At 45.2% G+C, this 15,315-nt stretch overlaps 1 protein-coding gene across 8 annotated transcripts in view; it reads right to left on the reverse strand.

Moving 5' to 3' along the window:
- Positions 1–3,638: 3,638 nt before the first annotated feature.
- TNRC6C (trinucleotide repeat containing adaptor 6C) overlaps positions 3,639–15,315 on the reverse strand; it is a 992,178-nt gene continuing 980,501 nt past the window's right edge. For 7 of the 8 annotated variants that reach the window (XM_078654629.1, XM_078654624.1, XM_078654632.1 and 4 more), the window contains one exon: positions 5,640–6,807. In XM_078654629.1, coding sequence (XP_078510755.1) covers positions 6,447–6,807 — 361 coding nt within the window. In that variant the 3' untranslated portion in view covers positions 5,640–6,446. Of the gene's footprint in view, positions 6,808–15,315 lie in introns of all 8 variants that reach the window. The other variant, XM_078654625.1, reaches the window with a different exon arrangement.

Consider the following 15,315-nt stretch of genomic DNA (forward strand, 5'->3'; position numbering starts at 1 on the left):
CCCGTCCTCATGACTGGCACTCACGTGCCAGGGGGTCCTCAGACCACCCCCCAGTCTCCCTAGTCGTCAGTGTCCTGAAATTCAGGGATAAAGGATGGTGACCCAGATCCCCGAAGAATTGCTCTTCGACCGGCGCCGGATCAGGACCGAGGGTTGGACCAGGGAAGGCGTCGTCCGAGGACGGCGCCGGGGTTGACAACCTAGGGGTCGACGTCGGCGGGGTCGTAAGGTTGACCAGCGGCGACCCGGAACTGGATCCAGTGGAACCTTGCGGCGTCGGGAGCGAAGTCGCCGACGGCACCAGGGCCGAAGCACCCGACGGCGCCGGGGCTGAAGCACCCGACCCGCTTGGGCTCCCAGTCGGATCCGCTGGACCCGAAGGCGCCGCGGAGCCCGACAGAGGAGAGAGCGACCTCATGGCCATGAGGAAGGCATCGATCTCCGGCGTCGCGTTCTGCCCAGGGACTGGCGGGTATGGAGCAGGACGCGACACCTGCGGTGGGCGGTGTCACCCGAACCCCCGGCTGCGTCGTGCGAGCGTCAGGGGGGGAGGGCGGGGGTAGTCAGAAGAGCCATGTCGCCTCTTTGACTTCTTGTGTCTCTTACATGAGGACTTGGAGCCCGACGAGTGGTGTCGACTCGCCGAGCTGTGATGACTCGGTCCCTCGGCCTCCTTCCGGACCGGGACCTCGAGTGGCGTGGGGCCGACTGCTGGAGCTCGAGGTGCTTGCGGGACCGCTCCCGCCTAGCCTTCGACGTCAAGGCCCGGCAGTCGGGACACGACTGGTCATCGTGGTCGGGCCCCAGGCAATGTAGGCACCGGCGGTGGGGGTCGGTAACTGACATCAGTCGGTTGCAGTCGGCACAGGGCTTGAACCCGGGCATCCCTACCGGCACCGATGGAGTCGTAGACTCGAAACTGATCCAAAAGGATTGTAAAAGAGTAGTCAAAAAGTGACTAAAGTGTACCACTTTCTTCGGACCTGCGCTTGCTGGCACGGAAAAAAGAAGAACTGACTTCAGCGCGCAAAGTCGACGTCTAAGTACTCTGACGACGTCATCCTGGCACCAACGACGGACGTGGAGCCACAGACGACACCTACCGACGCGCAGGGGTACTGCTACCCAAAATTTTCAGGATCCAGTCTGACGCCTGGGGATATTCTAAGGTAAGGAATCTAATACTAACCTGTTTCTTTCAGATTCAAGGTTTAATAATTCAACCCAAAGAAAAGTTTGTTTTGTTTTGTTACAATAAATTGTTTATGCTTTTTGTCTGTCAAATTGCTTTATTGTCATTAATTGTTACATGTCTTATGTTTTTGTCTTAGTTATTGAAAATGTGGTGATTAGAAGAATAGATGTTTATAAATGGTGAGTGTGGATTGTAAATAATGTGACGTTTGTAAAAATTTAAAAAGGTCTTTTATGAGATGTGAAAAAGAAAACAATTTCTAAAAAATAAAAATAAATCGTCAAAAAGAAAGAAATTCCTCTTGAATAACATTGATTATTCCTTGTGTTACCTTTATAAATAAGTGATTAGAAGAATATCAGTATTGGCATTTTGGTGTTTTTTTTTTTTAATGGGCTCAACCTTACTGATTAAGGGCAAAAACCCTTTTTTGTTAGTAGGTTTATACTTTTAGAAAGTAGGCATTTTCTTGCTTACCGATCCTGTGTGCCTTTGCTGGGTTGTGGTTTGACTTTCTTTGGAGTGGCAGGGGCTTGGGATGTGAATTCACTCTAGACAGCCACTTGGCTTTCCTGGATTAGTCAGAGCTGGGCTGAATAGACCTGGGCTGCAATTAGAGTTGTGTGGGGAGATTTCCTGGCACCTGAAAAGGCCTGGTCTGCCTTACACAATGCTGTCTCCACCTCCTGCCAGGAAGCTGGCTCAGAGAGGACAGAACTGGTTGCTAAGCATACAGGCTCTCTGCCCCAAGAGAACAAAGGGAAATGTGGCATAAATATTAGACCCCAGATCTTTAGAACTCTTTTGGATCAAGAAACCTGCCAATAAGAAGAGCTAGAGAAGCTGTGAGGAGGAACTACCACTTTGCTGTGTGCTTTGCTATGTTGGTTTGCAGTTGCTACTTCTGTCTTGGGCAGAGAAAGGACTGGACTTTCTACAACTTCTTTGTTTGAACTTCTCCAAGGGCTTGAGGTAGAGTTTGCCCTCTGTTCAAGACGTCTCAGGAAAAGCAAAGTCTTCAAGTTCCTCTGCTAACAGCACTGGGAATTGTGTGTTTTGTAATGTGACAGAAGACAAAGCAACCAGATGCAGTCACCGATGCCACTGCCGGATCGGTGTCCTGAAGGCACCGTTACCCTTTGCACCGCAACTGTCTCACCGATGACAGCGTTCGCTGCTGCCTGAGAGCCGCTGCTTGAACTGTGACCAGTGGGCACTGCACCGCCTCACTTCACACTGCCGTTCTGCTATCCCCGATGCAGCTGCCTGCATCGTGGTTCGAGGGCACCACTCGTAAATTACACACGCATCGCCTACCGACGCCATCGACTCCGGATCATCATCTGACGACAGCTCTTCAGCAACGACGATGCCGCTGCTTTCACCGCGATCTGCTAGCGCCATAAGTACCATCCCACTTCACACCTCAGCCCTGGTCTCACAGATGCCGCTGAATGCAGTCACCAAGCTTCTGCCTGCACTGCAACCTGAGGGTACTGCACGCCGCACCTCACACCCCAGCCCAGACGCTCGCCATTGCTCCCAACTTCAACTGCGAGGAGTTCGACCTGCAATGCGTGTGACTTCAAGGGGCAGACGACCCCGGCCTGACCTCTGGAACAGACAACAGCTCTTCTGAGGTTAACGAGAGGTCGCAGACGCCCTGCATTTCTAAAGGCATTGTTTTGCGAGTCTTCCCGATACTGTAGCTGCCTGCGAGCGGCCAGAACTGTTTGTATTTGTTGTTCATGACAATGTGATGGCCCCAGACACAGCTGTCGACCTCAAGGAACTGTATTTTAGGTCTACTTTTGCTTATTGATATTTCTAAGAACTGTATTGTGGATTATTGTTTATTGGTGATAAAATATTGTATTTTTTCAAAAACTGGTGTGTCACCTTTTGTAATGTGTTCACTGTATTACTGTTGGTTATGTGCAAATTCTTCACACTCGGCACAAGCAGTCCGGATTATCTCAGAGGCAAAGCTACCGGGGGTGAGGGGGCAGGGTTTTATTTTTAGAAGTGTATTCCCCTTATCCTGACTAGGAAGAAGGGTCCCTACTTGCTTAGAGTTACAACCTGCCAACTAGAGACCCACATTTCTAACAGTGGAGCTCCACTCTAATGTTTCAGAGTAGCACTCTTTTTGGCCTACATATAGCAGGAACAAATTACCAAACTCATTGGAAATTTGGGGGAAAGCCATACTAAAGAATACAAGAGGAAACATGAGCAGAACCTAGGTAATTATTAATTGACAAAGACTTTGCCTACTGACTATTGCCACCCAAGGAAAACTCATGACCACTTTAACAGCCAAGTAAAACTGCAATTTATTAAGTTTCAAAGAAGCTCTTGTACTTTTTGAAAGCAACTTCAGGTGCATGTCTTCAACAATCACATATTCTATGAGGAGGAATAACATTAAAAGCCACAAATATTTTTTTCATTTTCTTTTTTTCTTTCAAACCTTAGAGTTACAGACATTTTCAATTCAAAATGAACAAGGCAAAAAAATGATACACTGAGAACTTTAACCCTTCATCTCCTGAAAATGTTGAGTATGTCTCTATAAAATGCAATACTAATCTTCGGTATGGAAACTCTTGTAAATATATGAATGCTTGTGTGTCTATATAAATATAGCTATAAATATATATTTATAGGCACACACACACATATATTAATGTGCACATATATTCAATTTTCAGGTTTAGAACATGTGCAATGGCAATGAGATGTCACTACTTAGAAGAAAATAATAATTCTTTGTTTGTATTTTAGCTAAAACGACCTGCTAAATTTGGAGGAAAACAATCATCTTAAACTCTTGTGCATAGCTCCTGATCCCTTAAACCAGCTTTTTTCGATCAGCCACTTCACAGGAATTTCTTTTTCATTCAATTCTTTAGATAAAACAATAGAGGTAATCTCCTTCTAACACCCCAACCTCAGTCACAAAAACATTTTAATGCACAAGTTCTCCTGATCAAAGCAGGCAAGGAACACAATAGTTCATAGCTTTTTTTCATTTTTTTTAAAAAACATACTTTAGAAGTATGTGGTTCCATTGTCTTGTCTTCAGTTCAGAACAATCACAAACACAATGACCCTTGTTTATAACATAAAGCATTTGTATATATAAAGCACTCTTCAAACTGTATTTATTATGAGTTCATTATTTGGTGAAAATGTAACTGCTACAGAATACGTTTTTCTTTCCACTTTTTTCGGTATTTTCAGTGCTAGGAGTTATTTTTCTTATTTTTTTTGTCTCCCTTTTTCCTTATTTTCTTAAAAATAAAATGAAATGGTTTTGTGGAGTTTGCTCCTCTGGAAACATTGTCTTTTTCCTGAGACTTTTTCCACCATGTGCAAGGTAATGATCACAAACTGGTTATCTTTTTTTTCACCAGTAGACGAAGAGGAAAAAAAGTTAAAATAACGAACATCTATTCATAAAAAAAAGACACACGGTTGCTAAAGAATTTAACATTTCGTTGGTGTAAAGAGCAAAACAACTTTTCATATCCCCGAGCTCAGAAGTAGCATATCTTCGATTGGAAAATAGGTTTCTTTAAAGTGTGGAAGTCTTTTTTGGGGTCGGGGAAATAAATTTGTAAACAGGTGAGAGCCAAAATTGCAGACTCCTGCAACAGTTCAAAACCGGCAATGTCCAACGTGCTGTACACGGTCCTGCTTGCAGGGAATACCCTCCAACCTGTGCAGAGGGTTTCTATGGCCGCAGTAAGATAATAGCAGTATCTTCATTTTTTCTTCGTTTTTCATCTTTACCAAAAGTAAACGGAAAAAAAGTAAATCCCATGGGAAAAAGAATGCAGTACACTCAAGTAAATCTTTTCTTGCATTAGTCTTCAATAAAAGCCGCTAGAAGGTAGGTATGCGTGTTATTCTCCAGAGAAACACGCGGTAAAGTCTTCTCATTTTTATCAACACAATAAGAAGTAGTCCTTGAGTAAACATTTACACATGAACTGTTATCAGCCCCATAACACACTTTCTTCTACAAATGTTTAGGATAATCTCCAGGAAGGACTGTCAACGATCAGTGCAAAGTTAGAAGTTAACAACATTGAAACGTTTCTTTTCTCTTTTGACCAATGAGCAAATGAAAAAAGCATATACTGAGTAAGGAGAAAATAACATAAAATGACATCACACTCCACTGAATGGTAGACACGTGCACGCACTCCTGCTCACACACAGCAACATACTGAATGAACTTTTAAAAGAAAACCAAAAATATAGCATATATAGCATGTTTTTTCCTAGAACCTATTAGTCTTTGACGTTGCACATATATGTGTTCATGAACATTGGATGCCAGCTTGGAAGTGTACTTCGTCAGACTTCGAAACTGTTCACATTCCCTTAACGTGGGCCGGCGGGATTCAAGTATCTGCATTGTCTGATATGTTACTTTTTTTAATATTTTTTTTTTTTTTGAGGGAGATGGGGAGTTTAAAGACGAAAGCTGTCAAGAGGAAAAAAAAGATGAAAAAAGGGTAACAATGTGCATAGGCAGATCCGAAGGGAGTGAATACCGAATGTGTATTAGTCCATACTCCCAACTACAAGTCCATGCTTACTTTTTAGTACTGTATCGGTGAGAGCCACTTGTGTGCGTGGGCGTACACAGAGACACGTGTGTGTGTGGATGCACACACATATCCAGCTCAACCCCCTTCTGATTACTGGATCTACCTCTGGAAATGTGCATAATCGCTCCAGGCTCGTTTTAGATAGGCATAAATGCCCCCCAACCCCTCCCCACTCACCCTCTACGATGTGATAAGTGTGATAAAATAACCCTTTCCAGAACGGTATCTAAAAAGTGCCCTTTTTTCTTACTTTCAGACTAAGCAGCGTTTATACTTTTTCATTTGCTTCAAAGACACTGCGCGGACATAAAAAAAAAAGAAGAAATAAGACAATGAAAAAACAAAAAGAACAAATAGGACCACCAGCTTTGCAAGTGACACTGACCAAAAACTGAGCAGCCCATACTGTGTCATATAACAGTTCACAAGGGCTATGGTAGAACTTTCAAGCTTTGATACTGGATAGAAGTGCTATGGAAAAGGGCTACCAAAGTGGTCTGTTAAAGCTGGAGTCTTCATGAATCCGGACACTGGAAAGGGTTAGTTTCATTTTGCTTTTTTTTCTTAAAAATGTTTTTCGTTAGTGCTGATGATTGCAATCCTCCATGCTACCTCCTCCCGGCTTCTCACATCGATTCACCGCTGAGGAGATCACCTGGAAGAAGGGTGTTCATAGGTGTTGGGCTTCTCATCACCCTGCCATCTTCGCTACTGGGGGGACCCCAAAGGCTGCTAGAGTACTGGGGGACCCCTCCCCATAGGAGGTCATTATTTCCTTTACCGCCCAGGCAGGGGGTGTTCCAGTGGCCTGTATCATTGCGCACCATGGAGTGTGAGCCGGTGGCAGGACCCATGCGAGCTTGGTTGTTTCCAGTGTTCGGCTGCCAGTTGGAAGTGGGCGGTAGTGGCTGACCTTGTGCTAAGAAACGATTGACTTCTTCTTCACCAGCAAACTCAGCAAGGATGGTAGTGTTTCCCAGAACACACCTAGACAGAGTGGAAAAAAGAAATTAATACATGGTTGTCTACAGATAACTAGAAACGAAAATATTATTTACTCTGAAAAAATCTGTTCATGGCATTTAGTGCTGAAGATTCTGATGCAGTACATACTTCTGCCATCTAGTGTTGCGCCCTGATGTGTGCAAGTTGTTTTTCTTCTAAAAATGATTCTAAAGTCATGAAGTAGTGTGACTCCATCTATTGCTTATAATGCGCACGGCCATCAGTTCAATTGGTAGATTGTTTTCCCACACAGTGGGTGAGGATGGAGCTGGATCAAAGGGCTACACAAGAGAGAGATGACCATGCAAGAGAAGTAAGAAAGAATGATTACTTGAACAGCCAGAGTCTTCTAAGGAGGAGGGTGAGCACATGCAAATCTACAGCACTACATGCCACGAACAGATATTTACAGGGTAAGTAACATTTTCTGATTGAGGCATGTTTTTTTGTAGATACAAATGCTGTGCATATATTGTAAAGCAGTCCTCTCATGAGCAGTGCCTAGCCTGTGGGTGTTGCAGAAGACTGAAAAAGTGTGCAGAGTAGAGCTTGACAATGTTGGTTTGTTGGCATGCTACTCCAATAGTGCTTAGTGCAAGTGTTCGGTGAGAATCCAGTGGCCGCTTTCAAATGTCAGCTACTGGTTGTTGTCCAGGTAAGCCATAGAGGACCGTTTTTCCTAGTAGAGTGGGTTCTCAGAGGAGCAGGTAACACTCTTAGTTTTGGCGTAGCATTTAGCTATCCAACTGGCTGTGCCGGACTATGATAAAGCTTTCCCTTTATGCGGTTTAGTAAAAGCAACAAATAGTTGTGGAGTCTTTCAAAAGGGTTTTGTTCTTTCCACATAGTAAATTAAAGCTCATTTAACATCTAAGGTATGAAGAGCCCTTTCTGCAACGGAGTCAGCATGAGAAATAAAATGTGGTACTTATATAGATTGGTTAAGGTGGAAAGGAGGAACCACTTTAGGAAAAAATTTAGGGTTAGTGCCAAGGACAATCCTATGAATCTGAAAGAAGGGTCTTCAAGGTTAGAGCTAGAAGCTCACTAACCCATGTTAGTGAGGTGATGGCCACAAGAAAAGCAGACTTCCAAGAGAGGAATTGAAGGGGGCATGCATGGAAGGGCTCAACCGAAGGACACAATTCTCGTAAGGATGATGTTGAGATTACACAGTGGTGTGAGGATTGGGGGGGTAACAAACAATGTTTTGGATGCTAGCTGCTAAAGTGTCAATGTGGTTTGAGAGCCAGTAGCGGACAAAACCTTTCCATTTGGCAGCATAACAAGAACGAGTAGTAAGCCTGCGTGCCTCCTTGAGTATATTTATACATTCGGGAGGTAGGTTGAGGTAATACTTCCGGAGCCAGACCGCAAAGTTGAGACTTCCAGGGGTCGGGATGCCCGATTTCTCCATGGTTCTGTGTGAGAATGTACCGCCTGTTGGGTGCTTTTTGTGGCAAACCCCCTAAAGCTCGATGAGAGTGGTGTACCAGAGATGTCTGGTCCAGGGTGCGGAAGGTCTGCTGAACCAAGAATGGTAAGTGGCAGAAAGATGGAAACGCATAGGCAAATATCCCTGACCAGTTCATCCCAAGGACTGTGGATGCTGGAATCTGGAGGCGAAGTTAGGGCATTATGTGTTTTCTACCGTGGCACGTAGATCAATGTCTGGAAACCCCCATCATCTGAAGTACTGGAGGAGGATTCTGAAGTACTGGAGGAGGATTCTCAAGTGGAGTTTCCACTCATGGACTTGTTGCTGCATCCTGCAGAGGTGGTCAGCAAAGTTGTTGTCCACTCCTGGAAGGTACTCCATCAGCAGGTGGATCCTGTGTTGGAGAGCACACTGCCAGATGGATTGGGCCAGCTCAGAGAGATAGAAAAGAGCGAGTGCCTCCCTGCTTCTGTAGAGCTGTCATCTTGCCCACACAGACGAGGACCACTTTGCCCACTGTGTGGGGGAAGGAAAGCCTTGAGCACTAGGTGAACAGTTAACAGGTCCAAATAGTTGATGTAGAGGCCCCTGTAACTGGAATCCCACTGTTCCTGGACAGTCAGGTTTTGTAGATGCACACCCCACCCAATGAGAGATGGGTCAATTGTAATGGTAATCTTTGGAACTGGGTAGTGAAAAGGCTGCCCTAGCAACAAATTGTTGGTGGTCCACTACAGCAGAGAGTGAGGAGAATGGCAGCTGTTCAACACTAGATTTTCCCAACGACTCTCTGCTTGTGACCACTGGGCTATAAGCATTCCTGCAGTGTGCACATGGGTAACGTTGTGTAAAGCCCTTTTCATGCAGCAGGTTTATAGTGGCTTCTGTGTGTATGAAAAGTTGCACTCTTTATCATCCAGGTAAGGGAATACATGGATGACGGGTCTTTGCAGGTGCACAGTATTAATGCAAGGCATTTTGTAAAAACTCAAGGTGCACTGGTGACCCCAAAGGGTAGCACTCTGACCAAATAATGTTGGCCACTTAACACAAAGTGGTCGCGTGGATGCGCTGTATGAATCTGGATGTAGAGTAGGTGTCTTTGGGTCAAGTGCAGCTATGAAATGGCCTTGCTCTAGTAGCGGAATGACATCCTGGAGAGAGCCCAAAGGCTACTAGAGTACTGGGGGACCCCTCCCTATAGGAGGTCATTATTTCCTTTACCGCCCAGGCAGGGGGTGTTATGTGTTTTCTACCGTGGCACGTAGATCAATGTCCAGAAACCCCCATCATCTGAAGTACTGGAGGAGGATTCTCAAGTGGAGTTTCCACTCATGGACTTGTTGATGCATCCTGCAGAGGTGGTCAGCAAAGTTGTTGTCCACTCCTGGAAGGTACTCCATCAGCAGGTGGATCCTGTGTTGGAGAGCACACTGCCAGATGGATTGGGCCAGCTCAGAAAGATAGAAAGAGCGAGTGCCTCCCTGCTTCTGTAGAGCTGTCATCTTGCCCACACAGACGAGGACCACTTTGCCCACTGTGTGGGGGAAGGAAAGCCTTGAGCACTAGGTGAACAGTTAACAGGCCCAAATAGTTGATGTAGAGGCCCCTGTAACTGGAATCCCACTGTTCCTGGACAGTCAGGTTTTGTAGATGCACACCCCACCCAATGAGTCTTTGGGTCAAGTGCAGCTATGAAATGGCCTTGCTCTAGTAGCGGAATGACATCCTGGAGAGTGACCATGTGTTAATGTTCTGACAGGATATACTCGTTGAGGGGTTTGAGGAGCAGAATGGGCCTGAGGGACCCACCTTCTCGTGAATGTGGGAGTAGATGGAATACACCCCATAACCCTGCAGACTGTCACAGGCTCTTTAGCCCCTTTGAGGAGGAGCACTTGTACATGACATGATTGTAAAGCAAACAGAACTGATGGACAGACTGTTGACCAATGTCCAACAATCACCCTGGTACAGAGATCTGGACCTAAATTCATCATTGTTTTGCTCTCAAGCCATTCCCAGTTAAACCTAGCCATATGCAAATCAGTCTTGCTGGGTCCAAACTGGGGTGGCGTGGTGAGCAAAAGACCGTCCACCATTTGTTCCTTTTGCTGTTGATTGCGAAGCAGGCATTAGTGTTCTGGGTAGAGGACATGCCCACTGGGTGGTATGTTAGGTGGTGTGGAAGTGAGCTCTAGAAAATAACCATGTTGAATGATGTCTAATACTCACTGGCCTGAGGTGACATGTTGCCAGGTGGGGAAGAACATCTGGAGTTGCTAGGGGAGCAACCTTTGCCTCTGCCTTTGGCACTGTTACCACAGTTGGCACCTCTGAAGTAGCCTCCTGTGGAGGTATGCTGGGCTGGCTGACACTGAAAGAATGTGGAGGCCTCAGGGAAGGTGACTTTCGAGCATCCACGATAACGGAATAGCAAAAGGACCTGCGAGGGGTGGATGTTTGTAAGGCACCCATGGCCTTTGTCTTGTCTTTCTTTATCTTATCCAACATCTCTTCAACATGGTGCCCAAAGAGATGTTCCCATCAAAGGGCAGGTTGAGGAGATGTTGAATGTTCAGCTTGAAACTGGAGACACAGAGTTAGGTATGTCTGAGAGCAAACTGGAGCGGATGCCCAGAACAGCTGCATGAGCAGCATATAAAGCTCACTGAATAGTGGTGTTTGAGATGAGCTTGCCCTCCGAGACCAGCTCATGCCCTCTCTTACGGTGCTCCTCTGGGAAATGTTAGAGAAGCTATTCCATCTCGTCCCAGTGTGCTCCGTCTTATCTAGAAAGTAGGCTGATGGAGTTGGCAAAACCAATGATTGGCGGACTGCGCTGAGACACGATTGCCAGCAGTGTCTCTGCGCTTGTTTTCTTTATCCAGAGGGGGCATTGTTGGTACCTTGTGCGTTGGCCCATTTGCGGGAAGTATGCACAACCAGGGATTCGGAATAAAGTTGGCCCATAATGTAGAGGGGGTATGATGGTGAAGTCTTGTATATATATATTTATTTTTTTTTAACTCAGGGGGGTGATCCCTCTAGCTATAACCAGGCTCCTTGAAATTTTCTGGAGCAAGTTTAAGCATTCCCTTTAGCATGGGCAGGTACGGTGCGGAATGGTGGGCAAAGGAAAGAGTCAAAGAGGCAGGTTCTTTGTGCAAGTCTATTCTATTGTATGATGCAGCCCGACCTAGGACCTCGTGGTAAGAGGTAGTATTATCTGGATGGAAGGGTCAGGCAGGGAGCAGGTCAGGTTCCATAGATCCTGGTTGATCTATTTCCTGAGAATCGCATGGACCTCAAAGTGGGAGCATATCGTATGGTCTCCTGTCATGTTTGCCCAGGTAAGAATGTGGTGAGCCTAGAGGTGTATTGGAAACTGGGCCAGGTAGAGAAGCCATTTGGGGATGGGGATTCTTGAGCCCTGGGCGGTATGAAGGAGAGAACAGGTAGTAGAGGCTCAGGAAGAGGACTGGTGGCCTGGTCTTGCTTCTTCCGCTGCTTGAATGGTGGCACAGGCTTAAGGACGTCCTCGAAGCTAAAATGCATCTTCGAAGGCAGAGTGCCTCACGCTGGAGGCAGTGCGATAAATAGGCCTGTCTGGGGGTGCATGACAATATGCCACTAGCAAGCATCGATTTTATCCTGCAGGGATTGGAGGACCGGTTCGATTATACTGTTGACAGCAAATCTGTCATGCTGATTTTTGTGTCCACGCCAATGGCTTTGGATCTGAAGGTCTGGTCGGCACTGAGAAGGAAAAGCATCAGTAACTTCTTCGGTGTTGAGTCGAAACTGGGCGTTGAATACGAAGTGGATGGTCGGTGCCCATCATGGCCCAAAGGCAATGGCGGCCCAAAAGCTTGTCTCTGTGGGTTTGGAGTGGCTGAACGCCCCTTAAGGGGTAGAAGCTCAGAGTGTGAGCAATGTCAAAGGGGAGCGGGGACTGTACTCATGACCTGTTGAGCAGGGAGAAGGTCTTCGATCTTAAAGTCAGAGGCGGAGCTGATGTCGGGCAAAAGATCCTCAACAGCAGCCGGCAGCTCAGGACGACATCCCACCACGAGGTCCAGGGTGCCGCAGAGGTCTGAGGTGTCTTTGCCACTCTTGAGCTGCATCTCGAGTCACCAGGCCCTGTGGTCTAGTCTTTCTCGACCAGAAGGACCGGCAGGCATCACAGGAGGCCTCGTAGTGCTCAGGTAATAGGCAAAGAATACAACATGGTGGAGGTCGGCCCAGGGAAACTTCGCCAACGAGGGCAGTATCGAAAGGACCTAAGTTCCATCACAGGGTAAGCACAGTGAGAGCAGGGTAAGTAGAAGAGAAAAAAGGCCTAAAGAGTGAGTTCCCACTGGTGTCCGAAGTCGACGAGAGGTCCACGCTAGACAAAACTGCAGGCGTCGAATCAATACAAAAGAAGGGGAACGCTATCGAAGACAATATCGACAAAAGGAGAGGAAGTGTGAAGGCCGAAAGGAACACTGCAATGACATCCATTCGGAGCACGGGTCTACACATCTGAACCCAACGGTGGAAAGGAAACAATCTAACAATGAAACCAGTGCATTACAAGCAAGAGGTGGAGTCACACTACCTTGTAACTCAAAAAGAATTCTTCAAAGAAAAACAACTTACATGCATATGGGCCCAACACTAGATGGCAGGAGTATGCACAGCATGTGTATGTACAGTCACACATGGCTAAACTTTTTTTTAACCTGGGACAAAGATTTCCCAGTATGGTTATGGTTCCAAAACTAATTTTCTGGTAGAAGGATTACCTGCATTTGGACACCACTCAAAACGTTACACAATCTTATAGCATAATTGTGCAAGCACTTAACGGTACATACAAAAAAGGACCCATCAATTTCCTCACTTCACAGCCCTTTTGAAGGCAAGAGCCCTAAAACTCAGATGTGTAGGGGATCAAACATGCAGAAACAGGCCTGAGTTTATTCTCAGTAAAGAATTTTTCTTGATGTACAACAAAAAAACTCAGACAGAATGTTCCATTTAAGCTGTAGTCCAAATTCTAAAATTCAGATCCTTAGATTGTGTTTGTAAATAGATATGAAGACACTTTTTTCCGAGATAAATATTCTTGTACAAAACAGTTTCTAAAACAGATAGCTATCCAAAGTACCTTTTTCAAATTACTCCAGTTAAAGATTAATACAAAACCTAAAGCAGCAAGTGGGTGAAAGATTAATTTAATTGATAACAGAAGCCAAAAGACTGGTGGGCAAAATGGTGGCTGGCTGCGAATGCTGGTTAGGAGCTCATGCAATGCTGCTGTCCAGATTTGAAGGTGAATTTTAAGAATGAGGAAATAAAATGGAAATACAGATTAATTTAAAATTAAGAATCTTAATACATCAGTAGCTTTTTTGCTTTTGGCCAGTTAACAGTTATTGTTGGACCAGGTGAACCTCTGATGTGTGGAGGGCGAGGTGCTAATTGAGCAACTAACAATCCCATTCCTAGGCCCATGCACTAGAGTCCGGATAGGTGTCACCCACCCAGAGTTCTGGGACACAGCAGCAGATGTCTTCCATTGAGAGGCGGGAGCTGCCTGACATCTTTTGTTATGTTGTTGGGCTGGCGGCTTGGCAGAGGAGCGTTGTCTCACGCTTCTGAAGAGATGCAAGCAGTGGGAGCAAGAAGAGTCTGGAGAAATTAGTTCTGGCCATGGTTTTAAAGCCTCCTATAGCTGGAGGTTGGTTGGTGCCACAGAAGCAGTGACCATCAGGGAATTAAGAGGACTTCACATACAAGGATACAAACTCTCAAGATCCAGATATAATTTCTGTTAAAACTGCTACATCTGGGGATTGTAGTCTTTATTTTATTTATTGTGAACGTTTTCTATAGCGCGAACATGACCCCTGCGGGTATCAGAGAGCTTTACAGTTTATACAGTCTTAATGGTCAACTCCAAGCCCCTAAATAATTGTGGCAGGTTGTCACATTTTGGATATCTATTGGGCTATAGGTTAACATGCAGAAGTCTGAGAATATGATCTCGATTAGACGGTATGTTTCAGCACAATTATGCTAAGATATCTGGGAGTGCTGGTGTTGCGGGATTTAGACAAAATAATTTCCAGAAATTTTCCACTGGTTAGAAAAATGTGTATGGATCTCTCCGAATACGGCATAACCTCCCTCGTATTATATATGGTTCGGCCAATCTGATAAAAATTATTATTTTGCCGATATTCATTGTCCTGCTTACTACAATTCCACTTCATTTCAATAATACGGGTAAGACACCTAGCTTTATTTGGGATTATAAAAGCATCAGAACCAGACACTCTTGGGGAAAGCTTAGGAGATCTATCAACTAAAGGAAGATTGTCTCTTCTAGACCTGCAGTATTATTGTTTGGCCTTTAACCCCAAGACACATCCCTCTACAAAAATATTGTGAGTGAAGTTAAGTCAATATATTTTCTTTTAATTACTTCACTTATAATTTAATATGAAATCTTAAGAAGCAATTCAGTTAAGTACACATTTATTTCTCCAATGGAAGAAACTAGACAGCAGCATCTTTAGAGAGGAAACTGCCACTTTGATGCCAAAAAAGTCCCAAATGTGTTGCAGTGTCAGCAACAAGGAGTTCATTTTAATTGGCAGGAGTAAAATGTTCTCTTTTCTGTTCTACTGTATATAAGGTTTCCAATGCTTCATATAAACGACCATTTACATATATATGTACAGTATACAGAGCAAGATACACTGATCAGTGCTGGTGAACAATGGTTTGTTTATGCAACTTGTCGACGGCGTTTCGAACCTGTGTGCAGTGTAGGGTCTCTTCAGGACCTATGATCGTAGGGACACCTGTATGGTAATGGACCGGCTCGTGTGGAGGGTGTGGCACCGTGCAAAGGATAAGAAAGGGATACTCACATGGATCCCAGCCGGGAGCCCAACTGTGAAGTGGGTGGTGAGCAGGCTATTAAGTAAATGCGTACAATGTAAGGATCCACGTGTGGGGACGATGACAATCAAAGCGCTGTCAAGATGGGTCGTGTT

The sequence above is a fragment of the Lissotriton helveticus genome, chromosome 7 (genome assembly GCF_964261635.1).
Source record: "Lissotriton helveticus chromosome 7, aLisHel1.1, whole genome shotgun sequence".
Classification (NCBI taxonomy): Eukaryota; Metazoa; Chordata; class Amphibia; order Caudata; family Salamandridae; genus Lissotriton; species Lissotriton helveticus.